The sequence below is a fragment of the Fringilla coelebs genome (genome assembly GCF_963513975.1).
Source record: "Fringilla coelebs genome assembly, chromosome: 6".
Taxonomy (NCBI): domain Eukaryota; kingdom Metazoa; phylum Chordata; class Aves; order Passeriformes; family Fringillidae; genus Fringilla; species Fringilla coelebs.
Window position 1 is genome coordinate 61,051,956 of NC_140034.1, and position 25,379 is coordinate 61,077,334.

The 25,379-nt window shown below is 39.5% G+C and overlaps 2 protein-coding genes across 3 annotated transcripts in view; both read right to left on the reverse strand.

Moving 5' to 3' along the window:
* Nucleotides 1–11,554, reverse strand: part of CSRP3 (cysteine and glycine rich protein 3) — a 14,076-nt gene extending 2,522 nt beyond the window's left edge. Inside the window, exons 1-3 of the mRNA XM_084207234.1 lie at nt 11,430–11,554; nt 5,254–5,384; nt 1,333–1,501 (exon numbers count right to left, since the gene is read on the reverse strand). Of these exons, the coding sequence (XP_084063360.1) occupies nt 1,333–1,501; nt 5,254–5,365 (281 nt within the window). The 5' untranslated portion in view covers nt 5,366–5,384; nt 11,430–11,554. The remainder of the gene's footprint in view (nt 1–1,332; nt 1,502–5,253; nt 5,385–11,429) is intronic.
* A 3,446-nt stretch (nt 11,555–15,000) lies between these two features.
* E2F8 (E2F transcription factor 8) lies at nt 15,001–25,021 on the reverse strand. Of its 2 annotated transcripts, none has more exons than XM_084207793.1 (12): nt 24,799–25,021; nt 24,295–24,451; nt 22,942–23,193; nt 22,091–22,252; nt 20,541–20,678; nt 20,026–20,235; nt 19,419–19,503; nt 18,666–19,149; nt 17,587–17,805; nt 16,619–16,748; nt 16,204–16,526; nt 15,001–15,489 (listed from the first exon to the last, which is right to left on the reverse strand). In XM_084207793.1, the coding sequence occupies exons 1-12, from the start codon at nt 24,898–24,900 to the stop codon at nt 15,316–15,318; spliced, it is 2,436 nt and encodes an 811-aa protein (XP_084063919.1). In that variant the 5' UTR covers nt 24,901–25,021; the 3' UTR covers nt 15,001–15,315. The 2 variants fall into 2 exon arrangements, with proteins under 2 accessions (XP_084063919.1, XP_084063918.1); XM_084207792.1 differs by having other exon boundaries at nt 22,888–23,193.
* Nucleotides 25,022–25,379: the final 358 nt, after the last annotated feature.

Consider the following 25,379-nt stretch of genomic DNA (forward strand, 5'->3'; position numbering starts at 1 on the left):
TAGTAAGGCATAAAAAATACTAAATTGCTTGTCTTTGACATGAAAAGGGGATAAAAAAAGAAGAAAATTGAAGTATTCTGTTGAATTCTGTGTTATATGATTGAGAAGGGGGTACTGTTAGCTCTGATATTACCGGTTCTGGGCTAAATACATGGAGCTGGCAGCAGCCACATGCACAAAAGATTATATTTAATGAAAATTTAAGTAAAAAACAATTTTCTCGCATTGTGAGACAACAGGGAAAGTACAAGGGAAAGATGTCTCTAGTCTTTGTAACTGGTTATCTGCTGGTACTCATCAAACTGAAAATAAAAATTCAGGTTTTGCATGCCATAGTTCCATTAAACAGTGAAACATTTGGACAGGGAATTGGGGTTCTTACCTGGCCTAGGGTCAAAAGGTCATCAGAAAAGTAGCTTTGTTTTTTTATTTCTGGACTTTGTGCTTTAAATCTTTGTGCATAAAGCCTGTCATAGAATGATTCCTGAATTATCAGATAGTTGGACTGAAACAGGTAATTTTATCCACAAGACGCAACAGTTTTGGGTGCAGAGCTCTGCCCGTAATGGATTTGAATGGTATAAGGAGCTACAGTTAAATACATTGTTTAAGCTTTTATTTCCTGCACAGCATATTGGTTAATTGGTTTCTTTATAGTAGACCACCAGAGGGAGGAAGAAGCATTGTTGATTGATTTAGAAATGTGCAACTTTGAGAATTGCAGGAAAATCCTATAAAAATGAACTGTCAGAGCTAATGATGTGCTTTTGGAAGATGGTATCCCATTAGAACTTTTTTGTGTTCAAACACATTCTCAGTGTGTTTGTAAGTGTTATTAGAACCACATGGAGGATAATGTGATTTCCCCCATTGAGAAATGTTAAAAATGTTTTTTCCCCCATTGAGAGGAGCGCTAACAGTATGGGGTAGTGTGATTATTCTCTAAGAGTAAAATGTTAACTGTATTTTAGCCTCTAATAGGAAAAAAAAAAAAATCTTTTTCTACGGTCAATGTGACTTTACCGCTGTGCTACAAATGGCAGATTACAATTGCAGTGAATATTTCCATGTGTGGTGACATATAAAGGCTGCTTCTGCAGGATAATTACCTATTGAAGGAGGGTATAATTTGTAAAGGAGGTTTAAAGAGACTGAGCATCATTAACAACTGTAAATTACAGTGTCTATGGAAGGAAAGGGTGTAGGAAAGTCTGCTCTGCTCCTTATGCTAGATGTTGTTCATTCTGTTGAAACAGAATGAAATATATAAAACACCCTGGTAAGAGACAAGTAGGATCAGGAAAATGGAGCTGTCACTGGCGTTTGACTCACTGCTGCAGGTTCAAGCCCAGGTGGTCTCCGGTGTCAGTGCTGAGGCATCCAGCCCCTTGTCCAAAGCCAACCCCTTTGGGGCCGTATTTTCTCCCATAACAGGTTTTGCAGTAGATTTCAGATTCATGAGCTGCTACTGTGGTGCTGTCCAGAGCCTTCCTGCAAGCCACTGAAAACAGGGAGAGAAAGGCACATATCAGCATTTGCCTTTTCAAAATTGAATTTCTGTGGTTTAAAATAATTGCAATTAGTATTTCTTTTTGTTTAGCTGTAAAAATGTGGGGAAAGGAGCCAGTCAGTATAAAACTTGTCAGTATAAAACTTGACTGAGCTGTTGCTGAAGTAAGGGGGAGATATGTTTATGTGCACGTAACCTGTTCTTCTTTTGCCATCTGAAGTTATCCTGTAACCCCAGGGAAATCTAGATCTGTGAAGCTTAAAATGGGCTTGAGATTGAAATTGGGCATCCTGAATTCCCAAACCTTAAAAAAGGGGGGAAAGAAGGTTGCAGGGACTTTGATCTGAACTTCTCAGAGTACTTGCTCTGAGTCTGTGGTGGCTTTCTCAGCTCAGCCCAGGCTGTTTTGACGTGGTGTGTTTCTGAGAGAGGGTTTAACATTGACTCTTGTCTGGAGTCAGACAGCACATGTTGGGGTTTTTTTATAATTGTTTGTTGGAGCTGTGGCACCAAGGTAAATCAGGTGTCAGTTCTGTCAGACTTCCTCCAGATGACAGGAGTGTGGTTGTAGCCATTCCCAAACAGTGCTCTTACAAATCATCTTTGGTACAGAGAACGACAGCTTAGCTTAGCTCACTAAGAAAGGTCTGGCAGACTTTTGGACAGAAGGTGTCATAGGAATGCCCAGCTTTCATCAGGGAATACAAATACAAATTACAAATTATGTCCTCTACAGCACTACTAATAATGAATGAGGAAAAAATATGGTAGCTACACTCCTCACTACTTAGTGAGGAGTGTATGCCTGTGTTTGCTGCACCACTTAGGGAACTCAGTGTGAGACAGCCTGCACCCCACAGAGAGAGAGAGAGGACGGTGTTTCAATTCAGAGTCTCTCTTGAAAACCAGGATTTTCCGGTATGCTAAAAAATTATTATTTCAGTACTTCTTAGAAACTGTTCACTGTTCAACAGTGGTTGATTAGATGTGGGGAAAAAATAGGCAAAAACTTTCTCTCCAGGTTCCTTAGAACAAATGCTTACCCTGCAGAGACCATTCCAGTCATGGGCTATTGATAGCTTGGAAAACAAAGTTGCTGAGTTCACATGTGCAACAGAAAGCTGTGAAATACAGAAGTATTGAAAGTGGCTGGAAGTGCAAGATCTGGAGGAGCTACCTGAGGGTTTGATTAGCCCCTTTCACCCAAGTTTACTTTAAATGTCTTCCCCTGAAACCAGTTGATCCACCATAGGGAATTTACACCCTGGAACCTCTGCGGCTTTAATTATAGACTCCTAGAATGATTTGGGTTGGAAGGGACTTAAAAGATCATGCAGTTCCAACCCCCAGACCAGGTTGCTGTTAAGGGGCAGTATAACTAGTTATACATCCCCAGCTCTCTGGTTCTTTGTGGCTTTCCTCATCCCTGTATTGCATGGAGGGAGAAATCATTTGCGAAGACCTTTATAGTTAACAGAAGTAAAATGAGGCACTTCTGTACTACACTCTATCTTTGAGATGATAATTGTATTTGCTGAGGGAGTTAAGGGATGATGGAAACTCTAGCAGTAGATGGTGTTTCTATTTCTGGTGCCTTAGGGATAGGGTATCAGTTCACCATGACAGATGGAGCAAAAGCCCTTGAAGTGCTATTGTTGAAATAACTTTGAGACCTGTCATCTGCCAACAGATCCTGTTCTCCTGCTGGCACTGAGGAGATCCAGGCTGATGGCATGAGATCCTGCCTAATGTCCACCACAGCTGAACTTTGGGTAAAACCTGTCAGTGAAACATAAGTCTGCAGGTAAAGCGGAGCCTGCACGGGAAGGAGGGATTGCTGGAAACAAATTTCTCTCTTGCAATACTTGTAGGGAAAAACTATGGAGCAGAGAGAGTGAGTGTTATAAATAATTTAGCTTGTCTGATTCTTCCTGTATTAACAGGTTGCTTTGAGTTGTTTATAATTCTGGTGAAATTGAACTCTCTGATAAAAAATACTGATGTGCTTTATGTACCTGGTCAAATATCAAATATGAAATAGAGGATATATTTAAAATAGTTTTATATAGAAATATACAAAAGTGCAGCTAAACTAACTGTTTCCATGCCTGAGTTTAGGCTGGGGAGAATTGGTTTTCTTCTGTTGAGAAATGAAATCCTAGAAATGGTTCATAGAAAAGCCCATGAATGTGATACATGATCCTGAGGCATCGAGAGCTGCTGGATAGTGTATGTGAATCATGGGGGAAAGTAAAGCCAATTAACATACCTTTTATATGCCAGCTGGGCAATTTAGATGCATCTTTAGGTTTCGACCTTTAACATATTTCTGATGGGAATGCTATTTTTAGTATCTAACCTATAAATAATTAATTCAGACTTAAAACATGGGGCAAATAAAGGAACATTTTAAAAAACCAACCAAACAAACAAAAAAAACCCCACAACAAAATACACCACCAACCAACTAAGAAAAGGCCCACAACAAACCAAATATTTGATAGAGCTAATGAATGTAAGTTGTTTATCATGAATGACTAAAAGGAAATATTTCAGTTGTACTAAGAACGAAGACCGCACTTGAGAAATATTCATAACTATGCTCTAATAGGGCAGATGTTTATTTTTATTTACTATTTATTGTTATAGGCGGAACATGGAAGCATTAAGAAAGTTTTAGTTGAGACTGAGATTTTCCTTTTACCATTCTGTAAGAATTGGCTGAATGTTGTCAGTTAACTGAAAATTTTATGAGGGAATCCTTTCTTACTTGGCCTTTTAGGCATCACTAAAGGCATCGTTTGGATGTTTAGGCATCACTTGTAGGGCACCTGGAGAAAGGCAAAGACAGCTTAGGTGTGTATTTTGGTCTCATTCTGCAAAGAGGATGTAAAATTAGCTAAGCTGTATCAGCTAAGCATGTAAAATTAGTCTGATGCCTCCAAATAAGAAGTCTCTATCCCTCCAGAGAGGGAGGGAAAAAATTGGATTCAGTGGCTCCTAAACTGTCACGATGGGAGTTGTACTGCAAAGGTACCAATCCCAAGTATTGTCTGCAAGATAAACTCTTCAGATCTCTTTAGTTCTTAGCAATTTGTTTGCTCTCTCCCTCTCCACAAAGGGCAAACAGAGCTGAATTGGTACGTTCTCTCTGAATTTACTTTTTTTTAACAAATTTCTGCCTCTTCTGCAGAGAAAGCAAAATTCCTGGAAGCCAAAGACCACCCAAAGATCACAGAAGAGTGTGGAGGGGAAGAGTCAGTGAAATGAGACTACATGCAATACAGGAAGGAGGCTGAGGTAAGTGCAGAGTGTTGGTAGGAGGTTTTGATGACATCAGGGTCATCAGTGTGAAACAAATTAATGTCAGGATTTACTGCGAAAGTAATCATCTCCTAAAAGTAAAGAAGTAATCATCCTTCTGTCTGATGAGTGCTGTTTGTTTAGTTCTGCTGGGCTTTTTAACCTGAAGGAAACCTGCGGTGTGGCACATTGTTGGACAGAAGGAAGGGTGTCCTGGAGATGGACTTAGATACTGTGATTCTGCAGCACCTTCATGTCCCTGAGAAAATTCATCTCATGTTTGGACAAAGAAAGGCCAGGATCCCAAGTGGCATAGTGCTCCAGGTAAAGGCAGCAAAACTTCCTGCCAAGTAATACAAAAATAAATGTTCTGGCTTTAGTGGAAGAGTTATGCAGAGCTATGAGGGTGCTATGATGTTAAACTATTCAGGCCAGCTTACTGCAGAGGAAGCATGACTTGTGGAAACTCCTTCCATTGCACTGGATTTCCTCAGCATGGTACACTGTCTTTTCACAGGCCCCACACTTGGCTCCTCCTCCCCAGTTCGGCATCCTTATCTGAAGGGTTAACCTAGGAAATCAAATTACATAAATAAATGCAACAGCAAATGTAAATTCTTTTAAATGGAACAGCTTGACTTAAAAAAAAATTTTTTTCCTCCCTTTCCAGTCAACTGCTACCGCATACTTGCAGTATCCTTCATACCTGTGTGTTAGCAGAAGTGAGAATGCTACCTTGGTGCTTTGGGGACACGGATAGTCTAAATCTCTGTGATACTCTTGTAAAAAAGGATGCTCCTTAGCTTGATGTCACCCTGATTTTTTAAGATTTTCTAAGCCTTCTGATGTTGACATTTTTGTAGCGAACTTTCTGACACACTTTCTGTAAATAACCCATTGTTTTGTATTCTTTTATAGAGGAAGAGAAATTTGACAGACTGTTAGTTCGTCCAGTGTCATTGGAGAGGTGGCACTGTCACTCTCCAATCCACTATCACTTTTAGAAAACTATAAATGTTATAGTCAAAAAATAAACTTCCCCTTTTCTCTTCACCTGGAGAACAGTGGTGTGCTCTTGTGTTCTTTCGTGTCCTATAGTGACAGCTTGGTATATTGTGATGGTAAATATGTGAAATGATGGCAAAATATTTCAGTGAAAAGGTGCTAGGATCACTCAACCCTCTTTGGAAAAGAGGATCTAGGGTTTGTTTTCCATCAAATAGTCGTTTTCTTTCAACACTGCCCTTTCCTGTACTCCAATATAACCTTTTCTGAGTTCCTCATGAAACAGCCACAAGATCTCTGTGCTGCACAGCCATTGTAAAGTAATAATGGACAGGTTCCTGAGGTGCTTAAAGTGTGGGTTTTTTCTTTGTCAATTGCATTTAAAATCTAAACATCAGAGAAGAAAAAGAGCCACGGTTTCTGTTCCAGTTCTTGCTATTCCAGTTAGCACTGGAGTGCCTTACCCAAGGTCACACAGGACGGCAGGAGCCCAGCCCAGGTCTCCTGATGTCAGGCTGAGTGCTTTTCCCTGTGACTGTGCTGTCACACACCTGGAACAACCCCAGCCCCCAGTCTGCCCTTCTGTTTTCTTGTTTGAGTCATTGTTTCTGGAAAGACTGGGACGTCATCTTGTCATCTGCACACCAAATTATCGGGTTATTCCAAGCTCCTGGCACGGGCCTTCCTCCTCCTTCTTGGAAAACCAGTCACCTTCTTATTATAGTTATTTTGAAGCCTGCTTGTGCTATTTGTGTTTGATTAAATTCACCAAAAGGTACTTTTAACTAAGAGGAGGATTTTGAAGGTTGAATCAGGCCTGCTACCTGAGAATTTTCTTCTGAGGTCAGGTGATAGAGAGAGGGGAATTTATCACAACAGTAATGTAACAGAGCTGGTATTTTCAATTAGTTGCATTTTAGACTAACATTTTACCATATATTTACATTGGTCTAATGTCCTGTGCTTATCATCATCTCAGTGACTTCTGCACTTTAATGTTCCAAATTTCAGAATGAAATGAACAACGTCTACGTGCTAGCTCTTCACTCTGAGAGGAATCCATTCTGACTGCTAAAACAAAAAATCCTGCAGTGGTATGAAAGAGTTGTCTGTCCAGCAAAAGGAAGGGACACACTCTGAGACAATAGCCTTGGAGACATGGAAACGGGGGCAGGTTTTGCAGTCTGTGTTTGATAACTGTGCAGATACCAGCATATCCACACATCTCTGCCTCACCACAGCAGTTATTGGCATATCCTTAACCCTGTGTAATTAAATAGTCACTGTTGTGACTGCTACCCTCAGTAGACAGGCTACCTGTTATCCTCATGCAAGGTCCAGCCTCTCCTCTTTGTGAGGCTGATTTCTGCTCAGTTGAGCACCCTCCCCAGCTCAGCCAGCCCAGCCGTTGCCTTCTGCTGTCACATAGCAGCAGCATCATTAATCTCTTCCAGACCCTCCCAGCTCTCTTGGGGGGCTGCTCAGGAGCAGAACTGCTCTGGCAGTTCCAAAGCAGTAATGGTGCAGAAAGGAAATGAAAACTCAGCTTTCTTCTTACTCTGTTTATCTGTAATGTAACAAGTGAGAAGCAAAAAAACTGATGTAGCTGAAATAAGAAACAAAACTAACTGGGCACAATGAACAGGTGATGAATTTGAGCTCTCTTACTCAGTGAGGCCTTCACTGAACAGCGCTCTTCAATTGGTTTTTCAATTTCTTTTAAATGTGAGATAAAGGAACAAAAAGGAATCTTTCATGTAGGTAAAATCTTATTCTCACTCTGCCAGTCTATATTTTCTTATGTTTTTAAAGTACTTTTGTATTGGTGCCATTTTTTCTTTCTCTTATGAAAACAGTTCAAGTGATGCTTTAAACATTTTAAAAGAAGGAAGAGCAACTGTGGATAAAAATCAGTTTCGTGACACTTCCTTGCAAATTAAAATGAGATTTTTGTGTCTACAGTGTTCCTTTTCAGATCAGGTTTCCAGTGGAATCCCTTCCCAGCTGAGGCAGCAATGACGGCTGGCTGGGAGGAGAGTGGTTTATACCTCTGGTCTCTGTAAAGCTGCTTCCTCTCTCTTAGGTCTCCTCAAAGGCACACCAAGCCTCCAAAACTGTGGTAGCAAGGATAGTTGTTGGAAAGTAACTACGATTACATCATCAGCTGAAGGGGAAAAAGTAATCTCTGAAAAAGTCTGATTAAGTGTGATAGTGAACCTTGTGCTGTCAAGGGCTGTGGTTAAAGCTCTTAGAAGGATCATTGTTCTTGAGGCTAATTATAGTAACATGACTGGGCATGCATACACATTTTCAATTTTTTTTTTTTTTTTTGGCATTACCTGATGCAAAGCTGTAGGAGAAAGAAGAAAGGCATGGCATAAATATTTCTGTAAGGATACTGGTGTAAGAACAGCAGTGTATGCCATGATATCTGTGCTGGCTGGAGGAACAGCTGGATGAGGTACCAGGGCACATATGTGCTCTTCCTGTCTGGGCTTTGCTCATCCCTCTGAAGCTGATTGGCCATCCCTGGGGATGCTGCCTGTGCAGCAGGGTCACCATGAGAAGGTAATGTCCACTGGGGGGGGTGGCACTCACAGTTTTGTACTCATCTAAATTATACAGTGGATAAAGCTCCATCCTTTCAATAGAAATAGAACTCAGCCTCCCATTTGTCATCAGAAAAAAATAGATCCAAAGTCTCCACTTCCCATAATTTCATTGGGTGTCAGTGTCTAAATCCCCATGAAACTCCCTTATTGTCTTAATCTGGTTAACTTTTCATATCTGCTCATCACATGGTACTTGTTATATTCTGGTGATTGGGTGGGAAGTAGAACAGACTGATCCTAAAGGTAAGATGTGTTACACAGAAACTTCTGAGTGTTAGTTGCGACGTGTGGGCACACAGGGTGCTGTTAAGCTGGTGGAGTGTTCTTGGGCTTGCTCAAATGCTGTTCAGCAGCTTGTGCCATTCCTCAGAATGTAACTTCTATATGGAACAGAATTTATACATCAGATGTGCAGCCAAGGATTCATGCCTCCCATTATTTAGAGCTTGTATCACTACTTTGTAGGTTGGGCTTGGAGCAAGGAAGCCTTTGAAGTGTTGGTGTGCTCTGCACAGTTGTGAGCTGTCTTCTTTTGGGCTGTTAGTCATACTTCCAAATCTGGGTGTCACATCACTGCCACAGAGGGTCTCTCTCTAATCAAACTGCCGTTGGTAAGGATAAAATCCAAAAATGTATTTTGATCCATTGATCTAAATGGGTGGTGGATGCAGTTTGGGCCTGATGAAATGTGGAGGAGTAAAAGGCAATGCTAATGCCTGACTGTCCTGCAGGTGAAAAATGTAATTAATTAATAGATTAATTGGAATTAATTCTGGTGCTTCCTTGCTAAACACAAGGTTTTCCTTTCTATGTGCTCATGCATTTGACAGTCTAGAGCTCAGGTCTTATCTGAATGGACTGCAGAGTTGTGTATTGTGTGGCTGGCAGTTATCTCTTTGCCACATGTGCTGCAGGATGGCTTTGAAGGGGATAAACAGAATGGGGAATATTGGCAGTAGAAGTGCTGAGTGGGGAGTGGTGGGCAGGGTGTGCCCTGCATCTCTCTGCATTTTAGTCCCAGCTAAGCTGCTTGGTCTAGACTCAGATGATAAGAAAACTCATTCCTTGATTCCTTACCTAACACACAAGCAATAATAATACAAAACTCACACACTGCTGGCTACATTGAAATGCAAAGTATCAAGGCCATATTTGAAATTAATTTCCCAGCTGAAGTCTGTGGGAATGCCAGTGCAGCCAGAACTTCACTCTGGTATCTAATCACAGCTCTGCTGTGATATGTCCTGTGACCACCATGACTCATTTGACCGTCCCTAGAGGTACTCACCCCACCAGCACCATGGGGATAACAAGCTATGTCTTTCTTTATATAATAGCAATAGAATGCTGGTGTGGTTTTTCTCTGCAACTGACACTCACCGTGAGGTTTTCTTTTGATGTGTCTGTATTTGAGATGCCACTGCATCTCAAACAGCCTGTAAGTGTTTCTGTCAAAATCCAGCCCCTTGTGGAACATGCTTCTCCCTCAGCAGGAGAGATTCACAAGAGAGGGAAGGCTTGTGTTTGAAGACTGAGCTCATTTGATGGAGATGTGATCTGGTTATGTATTTGTAATTGTATTTCTGATATTCCAATGCATTCACAGCAGGCTGTGGCTACAGGTAAATTTTATTGGTCAGTGTCATACACTGAGCTTCCACCATGATCTCATAATAACCAGCATTTTCCCCTTACATCTGCAGTAAAGCAACATAGAGGTCAAGGTGTGGGAATTCCAACACTAGAAAGTAAATATCGATTTTTCATTGACACTGGTCACACTAAGTTACACATTGTACCTTGAAACAAAAGATTTTAAATTACTTGATGTGAAGCACATGTGCATTGCTGAGAGCAGATAGTGCCCCATTCCCTTGCTTTTATCTCTGTTCTTCCACTTTTTTTATTATTTTCTAGCCTAGTGATGCCACATTTCCTTTTAAATTTCCTTGATGCACGATTTTGCAGAAATCTAAGATTGCATCTCCAAAAAATACAGTATCTGACACTAGAATAAGGTTCTTCATTCTGACTTTAGAAACCAATTACACCCCATATTTACATGCTTGTATATTCACACTCATTGTTCAGTCTGGTTCATGTGGCTGTGGAAAGCTGCATCCTGCTGTACAAATGACTCATTCAATTTTCCAGGCCTAATCCTGGACTATCAGCTTTCACTATTCCTTCCACAAGATCCTTCTCTAAATGCTTCTCCCTACATTAAGTTCTTTAAGTGCCATGCAAAACTGCTACAGACTTTGAAATAGCACTGCGATGATTGAGATAAGGCACAGAATTATTTCATCTACATGCACAGCTTTATTCTCTGAAATACTTTTAACTTTAGGCAGAAAACTTTTCATAGTAAGACCATGTTTGTATTTATGTTTTTTTTTAAATTTTGGGTGGGGTTTTTTCTGAAGATTTGACCAATCATGCTCTCTTCAAATGCTTGAATGATGGATTTGGGAATAATTCTTTCATCCTCCATTCTTAGCTAGCCATTTCTTTTCAAGTCTGCCCAGAAGTTTTCCTCTTACTTGATATGAAACCAATTGGTCACCAACATTAAACATTTTGAAGATCTTTGGGGGATTTGTTTTGGTTTTTACTTCTAGGATACCATTATGAAAGCATACAAATTTGTATGCTGTGTACATGCGCTTTCTAAAGACTGTTTGCAGACAAATCATTCTGTAGCTTTGTAACAAAATTGTTAAACATTCTGAAACTTCTGTTATCCAGTCTTGCCTAGTCCAAATGAGTGTCTCTAATGAGGATCCCCCCCCCAACCCTGCTCTTGCAGCACCCGTAGCTGCTCGCCTGGCTGAGCCAGAAGAATCTCTCTTTCTACTGGCTGTGCCAAACCTAAAACACTGCTTTGTAGGACTCATATTTCTGTACTATACCTACGTGGTTTTCTTTGTAAGGCAGCAAATAACTTCTATCATCTGTTAGGAGTAAAAAAATACCCAAACCCTTGGGACTCTACTCACCGGAGTCACTTGAATAGTCTTCTTCTTTTCTTGGGTCTCAAAGAGTTTGAACAGGAGGGGTTCCTGCTCTCTTTAAATGCAGTGACCACTTCTGCCAGCCCTATAAGCTGGGAGGGGAGTGAGAGTTTCAGGGATCTGAGCAATGCCATTGCTATCACCAAGCTGAAAATAACCTCTGACAAAAGCCTGGCATTTTGTTCCCTTATGTCTGCTTGTGAGTAGGTGGACAGCAATGCAGCCCCTTGGATTACACGTAAAGGACATTCCTAACTGCAGCCTAACAAATCAGAAATAAAGGTTAAAGTTTTATAGTTGCTCTACTGCATTGCTTAAATGTGAATCATAAAATAACAGTTCTTGAAATGATGATCTTGTTATTAATGGTCACATTGCCAAAAGTAATTTACCAAAGTAATTGTTAAAAATAATACATCAAAACTTGTTTGTAGCACCTCCAGGAAAATAACAGTTTTAAACTAAATAGCACTTTGGTCTGCAGTTCATGGTTTGAGAGATACACATGGTTTGCCTTCTAGGGTACAGAGTATTATGCTTTTACCTCAAATTTTTAATTTTTTACTGCTTTCAGGCATTAAGGTGGATAGATAATACATATAATATTTAGCCTCTGTAATTATTACACTTATCTTTGCCATGCCTGACTGAGCCCCTTGGAAATGGATGAGGCTGCAGATGTGTTAGATATGTGGGCAGTAAAGTATGAACTTTTTTACAGGGCTTTAAAGGTTTAGAAGCTAATTCTCATTTTTCTGAGCAGATGCCTGAATTTAGCAACTTTGTTCAGGATTATGGACTTTGCTGTGTATGAAAGGACCCATCCCAGGGGTTAAATACCAGACTTCTCAAGCTGAAAGTCTCAACTTGCAGACTTTCATGGAAGCATAAGAAAATTAGATGCCAAATCCACATCAGACTCACATCAGACTTTAGGATTTAGGGGTCTGTTGCCTGAGGCTGCTGAGAAAACTCTTAGGAACCTATAAATCAGTTTGCTGTTGAGTCTGGCACAGATTTTATAATGCAGAGACAGGCCCTTGCTGTAAAGTTGAAGGACTATTTCTTTTGTGAGTAGAGGAGCTGTACTCCATCTCTTCTGGGTGGTTCTCCCCAGATAGTTAATGGAACTATTCTATATCAGATAAAGCCATGCAGAGGTGTTGCCATCTTATTGCAGGGGTTCTATACAGTTGTCTCCTTATCACAAAAGTTTCACACCTTCTTGGTGTTTTCTTGTGGCCAGCTCCTCAGAACACCAACTCTCTTCTTGACAAAGCAGCCAACTGACTCCAGTTCCCTTCTCAACCAGCCACCCCACTCTTTTACAGCACTCTTCTTCTCACTGGTTACAGCTGTGGCCTGTTAAAGTCAGGCCTGCTCCTAATCTTTGCTAATTGGCCCAGCTGCAACTCCTTAGGGGTAAGAGTACTTTCTACACTATCTTTGTTTTCTTATATTCTATCCCCCTACATGGAGGGGACAGTGCAGTGTGTGGTATGAGGGTTCCTTGTAAGAGGGAAGCAAGGAGGGGTTGGGGAAGGCTGAACTCCCTCTTGGAATACATGGAAAGCACTGAGAAGCTTCTTAAATTTTTGTTTGTGCCCTTGGTGACTTACGTTAGGACCCCTGACATTTAAAAGGGATGAACCTTCTGTAATGTTTACTCATATTTTATAGATCATGTACTTGGATGGATTTGCACCATAACCAACTGCAGGGAACTCTATGAAGAAACCTTTTGACCCAAAATGTAAGTATTTTCCCTTTGGTTTTGGGAGAGGATTTAAAGAAAAAATGCAGGTGATGAACTTTTCGTTTTCCTGGTGTTTGGTACTGCCTAATTTCTGTGCCGCTGTGTGCCCCTCTAAGGATTGTTGAAAGGCTCTTTACAGCTCCAAGAAACAGCTGGATCGATACAGGTTACTTGGGATTACCTATCATTCCAGGTTAACTGTGGCTAGCAGCACCTGGGGTTGGAAGAAAAGACTCAAGATATGCAACTGGAATTGCATATGCATGAACTGGAGTGAGAAAGTAGTTTTCTATAAATCAGTGGAATGGATTAAAAAACCCTACCCTAAGAGCTGGAATATAGCAACTCCAAAGTAAAGCCAGCCTGGGAATCAGAGGGACTTCCCCAGAGCACATCAGACACTCAGGGCACGTTCCAGGGGAGGTGAGGCAAGGTGGGAAGAGCAGTGAGCTGGGCTGCCAGAGAGAAATGCAGGTCTGCTGGGGAAGGAGACCCTTAGAGCTGAGAAGGCAGTGGCTTTTCAGCCTGCAAAACCAGCACACAGGAAGAAAAGTGCTTGTGAAAAAGCAACTGCTGTGTGTCAGGAGCCAAGGGACCCTGGACAGAAAGTCAGGAAACACGCTCACTTTCCAAAATACGCTTTCTCAGCACCATGTGTGACAAGACCATTTCACCAAGCCTAATTACTGTAGTTTCCTAGTCTGTCAGCTGTAGTGCTCAAAAATGAAAGGGGTGAAGTTTGTTTCCACTGAGTAATGCCAGTTTCTAAAATCTTTGCCTTTATATTTCCAGAATGAAGTTGTTAGCAGGTGTAAGGAAGATCAGTTATCTTGTTGGAAAAGAAAAATCTACTTAGTGCTCTAGTGAGAAGTCTTCTCTCTTCCCGCTATTATTCTTCTTTCCCCCTCATTTAGGAATATTTCAATAGTGAAATATTCTGTCAGGTGTATTTTTTATTAGAACTTTGCACTATTAAACAGCAGATGAGTTTGTTTTACTGTGGTAGCTGTTTTAATGATATTTTTTTGTGCAATCCAAGCCTGAATCTTGGGCTTTGCTACCATTTCTTCTATCCCAGGTTGGTTTACCAAGCACATTTCACCTGGGAAGGCAGATACTCTGTATTTTTATTCAATTTGTCAGCTATTACTTGTTATCTCAGTGTGAACTGTATGAAGAGTCTTCATCTTTCTTCCTCCAGTGTATATGAGACACGGCTGCCCATATTTAAATTCAAGTGGTTTGACTGAACCTGTTTGAAACTTCTGTGACATTTGGACACATGTTCTGTTATGCTCCAGGGTGATACCGTACTTCCTTTTTTGTTCAGACTTGTCTTTAGGAGTTGGAAATCTGCTGATAAGAGTTCAGAAGTTACATTGAGTTACTTAATTCACTTTTTCACAAAACATTATTTTTTCCCTCTTCTTTCAAAACACAGCAACCCCTGCCTGACAAAAAAAGAATTAAGAGATGCCAGCAAATATGCAATGTATGCATATGCAATGTGTAACTTAGGTAATCTAGTCTGATCAAACAGAAAAAGTCAGTGTAGAGTTTTATGTAAGTTTAATCTGAACAAATCAATTTTAAAATACAGTATAAATAATTCTTAACTTATATAAAAATTGATTAAGAAATTTCAGAGTTATTTTTTGTGCTTCTTGCTAACTTTACAAAAGAGCATTATTAAACAGAGAAGCAAAACATTTTACCTGTGGCCTTTTTGCTAAGACATCAAATATTTACACACTCACAGTACTTTTTTTTTTTGGTGCAAAATATGTACTGACTGATAGACTGTACCTTTCTGTACAAAGACAATTTCAGCTTACTTTGCATAGAAGAAATCAACACATACTCACAAAACACCCCACTAGAATCATAACTTTGCTGTTAAAATACTCCAGGTAAGCCTTTTGGAAAAATTCATTAGGCATTCACTTTCTCCTTAAGAGTCAGTTTTATTTTCCAAAGCATCAATTAAGGCTATTCCAGCATTGAGGTCATGGCAATACATGTCCAAACCATTGTCCATCATACAATGCCAGATGTGTGCAGTGTGTTACCAGCAATTTTGCCTGCTAACACAATCAGAAATTCCCTATCCCAAAATTAGTCTTCTGAAACTTCAAGTTTTCGTTGAGGAATATATAGAGTTCCTTGAGAGGTTCTCTGGGTACCATCTGAGTTTCCAGATAGTACAGGTTCTGTGTTTGGCCCTCCTGGTGTGCGGAAAAAGTTCTCTGAAACTCCCTGAGTCTCCTGAGGTTCCTTTGGCTGAAGGAACTGAAGAGAAAAGAGAAAGTTACTTTCATTTATGGGGGAATAAAAAGTAAATCCTACTTCTAAGTTTCTGCAGGATGTTAGCAAACTTTTTTTCCCCTAAAATTTAAAACCTGAATTTTTTACTGAGAAGGATATACCTGCATTCCTTTATATATATATAAAAATACATAAAAACATGATTTTTCTAATCCCCTTCTTTTTTAACACAAACAGATATTAGGAAGTACAGTATTACTTAAAATATACAGAGAAACTTCCTGTGGGGGAAAAAATATTTAAAATCCTGTACAGTCCTATCCTATTAAAAGAATAGCTATTATTAAACACAAGAACTTGAGGGTAGATTAGGGAAGTAACAAGAAGGAAAGAAAATAACAAAGGAACAATTTTTTAATAAGCACAATATCAGTTTGTGATTATCAAAATATCTCTCAGATATGTAAAATCCTCCCTCTAAAACAGTTGTTTCTTCACATCTTGTCATCTTCCAGTTGGCTCCACTTCCACCACAAATAAGTCACTTATCTTCCTTGCTAACCTCTCATTTCTACTGTACTTAGGCTGGCCTTCATTGCTAGCTCTTTTTGGGCAGTGCTGATTTCTAAAGATCAAAAAGAAATGTTTATTTATAGATTTTAGCTGCTGTAAGGGAATTACTGCACTGCACTTCCCATTCAACCCACCATGGTGGAGTTGCAATATGTTTTAACTCACCTTCCCTTCTTGCACATTTGTGCTCCCTGAGCTATGGCTGATATTTTCTGACTGGGAAGAGACTGGCACGTGCTGTAGAACGGGATTTGCAGGAACTTGCACACCAGCAGGTATTAGTCCTATGTGTTGCAGCATAAAGTTCAGAGCTGAAGAGCTTGGATTTGGGGCAGAGCTGGTACTGCTGGAACTGGAATTGAGGCAGGAGTTGCTCAGTACAGATGCAGCAGCTATGGAATTTGGTGACAGCATTATGTTCAAGGGTGTTATATGAAAAGCAGGAATATTGACTGTCTTCAGTTCTGAGGCTGGCATTGGAATGACACCTGGAACAGAAACATCAAGTGTTGAAAGGAATTAGGACAAGCTGGCTCTGGCCCTTGAGCTGGCCCCCATGCCTGTTTCCCTGGACACTCACCAGTGATGGGAGAGCTGTAGGCTGTGTGCTGCAGAGAACACACCCCAGCCTTCTCTTTAGTGGAGCACTCTGCCTTGTTGCCATGGGTGCAGTGAGTCAGAGGAATAAGATAACCAGATGGAAAAAAAGTCTAAGAGAAAGAAAGAGACAGCACCTTTAGCACAGACATGTAAGAAACAAACCCCAAAAGTTTTCTCCAAAACTGCAACCCTCCCTTGCCTTGTTCTTATTCTTTATCCTCCATGTCCCCAGGATGCCATATCCCATGGCTGCACTACTTTCTGTCTGAAATTAGACACAACAGCCTCAAGGACATGCTCTTTCAATTAAAACCACACAGAAGTCAGCTGGCTCCATTTCCAGCTGATACTTTTGGTGGGGAACTGGAAATCCACCCGAGATTAACACAGTGCAATTTGACCAGATGGAAAAGAAACCCTGATACTGAATACTATTTTTCCAGAAGAAACATTCTGGACCCAGTAAATCATCACACCACCTCATTCTTGGGTTGTATTTTTCATAAAACAAATATTGGATGACAAAACTTATGCATTTACATATTGTTTTTGTCAACAGAACTGTTCAGGTTCTCTACAGCAATCATTCTTAAGTGCAGAATACTGAATTTTACTGATGAAGAGAGTTCCATGTGATTCTGTTTCAAAGCATTTGACAGTAAGTATATGCAAAGAAAGGACGGGGGAGGTAAGGGATCTCAGTATTGCCCTCAGCTCCTTAGTGTGACCTTCATTCCAATGGAAGCCTGAAAGCCTCTTTATGTCCTCTTTTTTGTGTACTCAATGCAGAAACAGAAATCCTACATTCCTACAAAATAAGGTTTTAAAAGCACACTAAAATGAATTCAGCCAAAGACAACCTATGTAGCTGTAGTTTGCTGTAGTTTTGTTTCTTCTGCAGAGACTCCAAGTAGTGTTTTTCCCAGGGAATGGCAAGACAAATCTTACCTCTGGAGCAGAAATGGCAAATGCCACAGGTATGTCTTGTTTTGTTTTGATTTTATCTTCATCTTCTGTAATATTTTCTTTTGTACATTGGTCACAGCAACTTGCAATGCTTTGATCTACTGTTTTGGTTTCATTCTGTCTATCTTCCTGGACATTGTCTATTTCATGATTCGTTTGTGAGCTATTGGAAGGTGGTTTTTCATTCTTAGTGGATTCTCCCTTTGAAAAAAACACATACAAAAAGAAAGGCACGTGTTGTAAGGCTTAACAATCTCAATTAGAGCCCTACAACGACTAGAAAGAAAGCTTTTTACTTCCTCTTCAGTCCCAAGTTTTTACTATAAAAATTTCTGGTCACTAGTACAGCCAGGTCCATGTTATCACATCTTGTTTCTTCCCAGCAAGTGGATGTTGGATAGCATGTGCTGTCATAACACACCCATAACATATGATGACTGTTTAAGCAAGCCAAATTTACAGCAGATTTATAATTTACAGAGATGATAAAACAATCAGCAACTGAGGAGTAGAGAGCAATCCAGCCCCAATTTCTCCATATACATCAAGTTTATCTGAACCTCTTATTCTCTTCATGTGCTGTTCTATTATGCCTCCAACAAACCAACACTGGCTAGAAATATATAGAAGGCATGAGGATTTTGGGATGTTCCCTGTCCCTGTGACTTTTATACATCCACTTTCCCTCCTAACATCTCTAAAGCCAGGAATGGATGCCAGCAAGTTTACAGAATCCTAGAATTCAAGGGACCTTGAAGATCTCTTGCTTCCAACCTTGCTCTCAACCTGACCTACTCCAAAATCATGTATCAGTAGGTAAGTTTTGACATAGTGTTTTGTGAGCTGCTTTATTTTCACTACACCTGTACACTTTGTCTTCTTAGATACAAACCCCAGCCCCTCAAGCATCAGCAGGCATAGCAAATGAAACACCATCTCTTTGAGCCTGCTGTTATTTAAAACGCCTACACTCACTGGCAGGCTCCTACATCACTTTGAAAATGAGTAGGTGGCAACATCACTAAGCCATAAAATGGCATTTTAAAACTAATTTAACTTACCAAAGAAGTGTCAAGGCTTTCCTCATCACTTTTACGCCTTTTAATTAAATTACTCTCTGGTAGTGCTTGTGATCTTTTAAGGCACCGCTGAGATGAAGTTTCTGATTTCATTTCAGGTCTTTCTTCAGCTGCCAAGGAGTTTGTAGGCTCATCCGGACCTCTCTGAGCGTCCCCTTCCTCAGTGGTTATTTTATTTAATATTTTTGAATTACTACTCTTTATTCCAGTTACGTTAGCACATGGCAGAGGCTGCAACATGAAGCCTGGGCTGTAGGTTGTCACCGTGTGGGCTTGGGAAGGGTGCAGATAGATTGCATATGAAACCCCAGACTGAGGATGAGGTAGGATGACTGGTGACATGGAGCTGTGGCTTGCAGGGCACGCCCCGAGGGGCTGGCTCAGAGCTGGCTGCTGAGAGGGCTCAGGCTTAGGGACAGCCTCAGGCGAGGACAGGGCACATTTCATTTGCATCTCTTCTACTGTCCTTTAGCAAAAAAACAAACAAATCCCAAATGTGTTTTAATTCCTTCATGCAGAAATTAATGTTCTGACAAATTATCTTCTCTAATATATGATATAATCTTCTGTAATACAAAGACTTACCATGAACCTGTACTTCTCAATCCACTAAAGAGAAAATAAATTAAAAACTAGCCTGCAGTACTCAAGGTTACTGGTTTTTGCAGGTTATTGCCCCACTCAAACTGAGCATAACTTTAACTTGTTCTCACCTGTCAACTTGTGCAAACTTACTTGGATTGTCCTTCCAGCTGATGTTTAGTGATTGCTGGAAACTGAGCTATTGTATTTGGGAAAACTGGTAAACTTTGATAAGTACCTGGTTGGAGGAGAACAACAACATATCAAAACAGTGAATTCATTAATTCAAAGTAAAAATTTAACTTGAGGAGACTGCATTATGTCATGTAACATTTAATGAAATACTTATCCTCAAACTCAGCCCAGATTTGATTTGATGAACTGACATCAGCTTATATCAAATAAATTTTAAAGGACCCAGAGAGGATCCCTAGCAAGAACATGAACACAGCCAGGTAATTTTCTGGCCATGTTTTGGAATACAGAACTGCTTAGATAGTATGATCCAAAGCAGAGTTTCTACAACAAAGCAGGTTCAGAGAAGATCCAATATTCAGTGACTCTAGACAAACAAAAGGTTTGTAGCCATTTCTGCATTTTTGACAGTTCTTAAGATGTATTTTTTGAAAGGATGCACCACCCACACATCTACATGTCCTGTGAGAAGAGGGCGAGCCCAAATATTTAATGCAAGACTACATCTGACTTCAAAACAAAGAAAAAGAAGTTTCTAAAAGAAAAACTATGAAAAGATACATACTGGCACTTATTTTAACTGGGCTGGTTGGAGCAGACTGGATCTTTCTTCTGTCATTCTCTATACTCTTAACTAATTTTATTAGAGATGAATGCCGAGTGAAGTTTTGCTTTCCTTTTGAAGGAAAAAGGGCTTTTGAGCATTGCTCTTTGGAAGTGATGGATTCTGAAATAGGTGGGGAACAGGTTGTAGAAGTTGCTTCAAGTTTTATATCTGAAAAACAGGAAAAAATAAGAAAATATGTATCATATACAGATTCAGTAATTAAAAGCATTTATTTGAACTTGGCTTATAATTCTTGAAGTACCAACAGCAGCAAACATGGAAATTCAAGAATCTCAATAGCTGAACATCCACTGTGTGCAAATAGATACTGGTGCTGATAAGGACAGTGATGTGACTAGTAAAAGATTTTCTGCTTAGTTATTCTGTCTTTTGGTCAAACATTTCTAGTAGAGAAAATGAAAAAACCAATCAATATCATCAGCAGAACAAAAGGAAATTACACATACGCCTACCCTGAGTATTTGGCAAGACCTCAGGTCCTGTCCACTTGAATGCTGGTTTTCTACCTCTCTCCTCTGTAACATGGACTTTTTTGATAAGCTTAAGGCTGCTGAGAACATTTGCTATGTCATAAAGTCTTCTAATTTTGGCTGAAATAAAAGAAAGAAATGGAAAGTGTAGCAACTGCAATTAACAAGTAGCATGTATCAGATAAAGAAATGTTGTAACACCCTTTAAGCAGCTAAAAGGAAAAAGCTTTTAAAAAATCAAAAGAACAATTTTGTGGAACAGGTATTTATACAATGAAATAACATTGTGATACAAAGTTTACATGTAAAATGGAAAACAGAGATACAGATCTAGAAGACACTGCAAAGTTTATTATGCTAAATATGGAAAAAAGAACATTTTCAAAACAAGTTCATTTCTGTGCAATGATCAAACCTAGACAAATCCTGTAGTAAATATAAGTAGATTAAAAGGCAGGTACACACATGCAATGGCAAACGTGGGAAGTGGAGGGAAGAGACACACTAAAATCCAACAGGATAATCATCCTGCATATCTTCCCTGTCTCTAGGTTGAGCTATTAGGGAAAAGTTTTAGGTAGAAGTCAAACTACAAGTGAGTTCTAGAGCAAAGTGAATGTGCTTAAGTCGTGGAATTTTTGTCTTCATAACCAAGAATGTGGTAAAACATGGGATTGGTACTTGAAATACAGGTAGACAGATGGAATGCCCTGAAAATGCTTTTATTGTGAGACAGGCTCTTCTTATGGAAGAATAAAAGCAAGCAAAAAACCCTACTGAGTAGCCACCCACCCTCTCTATGTTGCTGTGAGGTAGTGGAAAGGAAATAATGAACTGAAACCAGCAAGGATCAGTATTCGCATAGACACAATTCCACCAAAAAAAACCTTCAAAACCAAAACTAAAAATAACCCAAACAAGCAAAGGAATCTGAGAATTAAGGAAGAGTCTAATCTTCAATGAAACCCACAACTATCCCTCAAAAGCAGCACATTTTTAAGTATTATATGTCTACTGACCCAGACCTAGAAATATCATTCATTTGAATGGAGAGGAAGGGGAGGAAGTGTGCAGGGAACTGAGAGAAGGGTAAAAAGAATGAAGAAATAATTGGCAGTTAGAGCAAAGGGTTTCACTTCCTCTGACATGCAAGTTGGTCACAGGACTTTTACAGAATTTCTTTAGATTTCTACCAAATTAGTTATGGGGCCAGAACACAAATTTTGCATGATTCTGGGGCATCTTTGGCGAAATGATGCTGAAAATTTTGACAGGCTGCTTGAGGAAAGAAAAATTGTTACTAATATGGAGGCTTGTGACAATACTTTAGGAGGGAGGATTTAATGGACTTTTCCTCTCAGGTGGGCATTATGCATCAATAGCCATACAAAAATTATAACCTGCAGAAGGTGTTTAGTGAGTTCTTGGAGGCTCAAATAAACATTTGTGGCAGGAAAAATAAGACAGTGTTTTTCCTTATATGAAGTAGTACTGGGATAATTCATTTAGCTTACACTTGCTGTTGTACTTACTTTTAAACTTGCTTTTATCTAAGTCTTCTAACTGATCTTCTCCAATCAGGATTTTAGCAGCAACTTCAAGGCTCACTATTTGAGGTGTTGATACAAGAAACAGCATGACAAATTTTTGACTCATCACTCGTAAGGACTTGTATTTCCTGCCATTCACTGATGCTGCAGTAGACAGGAAAAAGGATTAAAGTATTCAGTGACACACCAGCTACAAACATAAAACACTGAAGAAATTTGTCAGTAATAATAATTGTAATAATAACACAGAGACCAGGGCCAATGCTGACTCCAGAATCACCTTTTCTATGTGACAGGAAACAGATGATTGGGTGGATACCAAGTCTGACTACAAAGAAGAGACAGTGATGCATCCCACATATACGTTTCCCATTGTCTGATAACTTGTACTCTTAAAGATGCTTAACCCTTAATTAAAATTTCTTCCATGAATCAAAGCTAAATTAATAAAATAAAATGAGTAATTTATGCCTCAAGTTTCTATAACATACAGTAGTAACTTCTGGTTTCTATAACAATTCAGTGGTAATGGCAATTGAATTATATGTTGGTGTATTTGATAGTTTCACCTGATGTAGAAACAAATTACAAGAACTGAATGAATAAGACAAGTGAATGAGTGCAGAGCACTTTTTCTCACTACAAACAGTTGTGGTGCCTTTGGGGCAGCTCCACCTCAGAAAAAAAAAAGGAAGGCTAATAAATGGGTTTTTTTCCATGTTAATAGAAATGTATCATTTTAAGTACATGTAATTCTTGTCATTATAGGGAATTATTACCAGCACGAAATTCCACTCCTGGGAGCTCGACAAAAGACATTTCTGACTGCTCACTTGAGCCAAAAGAACTTGCCATTTCTTCATTCCTTTCACCGTCAGGATCAAATTCATGCTCATACTCTCTTCTCTTGATCATCTGGATTTGCTGTATGTATTTGTTCTCTTCCCCCACCTTTTTCAGGGCCTGCAGGGTCTGGGGGAGGTTGTGGCGCCCGTGCCAGACGTATCTGTTCCTGGCCAGGCGGCTCACCATGTGCAGGCTCTCCAGCACGTTCACAATGTCATAGATGCGCCTGCGCTCCACATCTGCAGGGGGAAAGGTGAACCTGACAGCTCTGCCATGGAACACAGGTGCACTCCTGCATTACCTGCAGCACAGAGTCCTGTCCTTACTCTTAGTATACTTCCAAATAATTTGTGGAAGTATACTAAGAGTATTCCAATTCCACAGCATAAACTGAAAATAGCCCTCCCAGGTCTTGCCAGCAAGGAAAACACAAATCTTGCTTCATATATGCAAGGACTTGCTGTTCCAGAGTTATACTTGGCTTTTAGCATTCCTTTAGAAATAAAACTTACTGTTGCCAGAAGAGCCATTACATGGGTTTCAATCCAGCTTTAGAAAAAACATACCATTTTTAATTATTCACTGCATTAATTCTAGATTGTGTCCTTAAATAACCTTAGAAACTCGTGGTAGGAAACTGTATTATAACTTCTTTTTACATGACATTTTATTAGCACACTCTTCTCATTTGTCTGATAAACTCTTGGTTTTGACCAGACATTTCCTAAAATATATGTCCTTTTGTACAAAGTATACAAAAATGTAAATCATACAGCTTTAAAATTTTTAAACTATTATCCATATATAAGCTGTAGAATACTGTAACTCCATAACTTTTTTTGATTTAAAAAAGCTTCAGCTTGATGTTAGAAATGTAGACTCTGCAGAAATTATTGGTGCAACATAAAAAATAGTGATATAGAATGAGAAAGTTAATATACCATCAAGAACAGAAAGAAGATTCTTGCTTTGATGTCATGATTGGACAGGAAGCTGTGGGCTCAGTTTGAGAAATGCTAGTTCCTGCTGCAAAAATCTAACCACTAATCTTAGGTATCATCTCTGAATAAAAAAACCTGCAACTGGTTATTTGTGATATAAGCAATAATTTGGATGTTCAATATGAAACAGAATTCAGAGTTTCTCAGTTCAATTCACTGAGGAAACATCAGCATTCTAAAAGAATTGCTCTGGGAAAAGCAGTTTAAAACTGGGTTTAAATAAATTTGAGAACAGAGTAAGCATCCAAAATTGTATGGAGCAAAAACACATGAACAAAAATGGCAGGTAATGGGTAAATTTGCATGAAGAAATATTTAATAGGATGAACACCAACTTACGTAGCTCTTCAGTGACTTCATCAAGGCAAATGTAACTTTTCTGTGAAGGGCTGGGGTAATCAGGATACCGAGCTAAGAATTTATGACACAGTAATCCGAGACTTTTCTCTTTGCGACTTGGCTGAGATTTTTCATATTCATCCCCCAATAAGTGCTCCTACATGGGAATAATGAAAAGAGATTGTGAGGTTTTTGACAATGTGTAAGCAGATATTTAACAGCTTAACAGTGAGCACTGTCAAAGGGCCAGTGTTCTCCCTTTGTCCTCATCAGCTGTGAAGTAAAACCAGAATATTACCTGTTAAATGTAGCTAGTCAATATCATTACTTATATTTGGTAAATGCTCCAAAACCAAAACTTAAAAAAAAAAAGTGCTGTGTCATTGTATAATTTTTATACTGAATAAACAGCCATCAGCTAACTAGACCAAAAAAAAAAAAAAAAAAAAAAAGGAGAGAAAGAGAGAAAATAAAAAAATAAATACAGACAACTTTACAACATACCTGCAAACAGTGTTTTGTCTGTAGGACCTCACTTGAACTGTCTGACAGTTGCCTTCTCTGTTCTCTGCTCCTAATCTCAGGACTGGCTGCACTAATCAGCATTTTCAAGTTGGAAGTAGGTGTCCATGGATCTGCTGGAGGGGTTTCCTTCGGTTTTGGGGGTGTGGTTAGAGGCTGACAGTCGGGCTGTCTCTCTGTCAGTACTAACTGTGAGGTAGACGCTTGTTTCAAAGGGGTTTTCAGTACATTTTTGCATGAATCAGAATGTTCATTTTCCTACATATCAATGAAAAGAACAACGGTGATATTAAAACCCAGGTGTAGCATGATCCTTTTATCAATAATAGTGAAAGAGGGATAGAGATCCATCACATTTTTTGGGTAGCTCCGAGTCAAGGGTTCCAGTCCTACTCTGAACCAATGAGTCCCTTCCCTGAAACCATTTCTGTGCCTGTAGCTTAAGGCTCAGGTCCCCTGGCATTTATTCCTCGGGTAATTTTCCTTTTCCTTCCTCTGAGGCAAATACAATCAAAACATACATTAATCCATAGCAGAGAGCTATAAATAATAGCTGAAACATG

Excerpts from the sequence above, each read along its gene's own strand:
- E2F8 (XM_084207792.1), bottom strand. The coding sequence starts at position 24,900 with ATGCTGATTAGTGCAGCCAGTCCTGAGATTAGGAGCAGAGAACAGAGA. Across the intron at positions 19,150-19,418 it reads CAGCTGGAAGGACAATCCAA|GACAGTAGAAGAGATGCAAA; the intron begins GTAAGTTTGCAC and ends TTTTTGCTAAAG. Across the intron at positions 16,749-17,586 it reads TTGCCATTTCTGCTCCAGAG|ACTTTTTTTCCATCTGGTTA; the intron begins GTAAGATTTGTC and ends TCTTTCTCTTAG.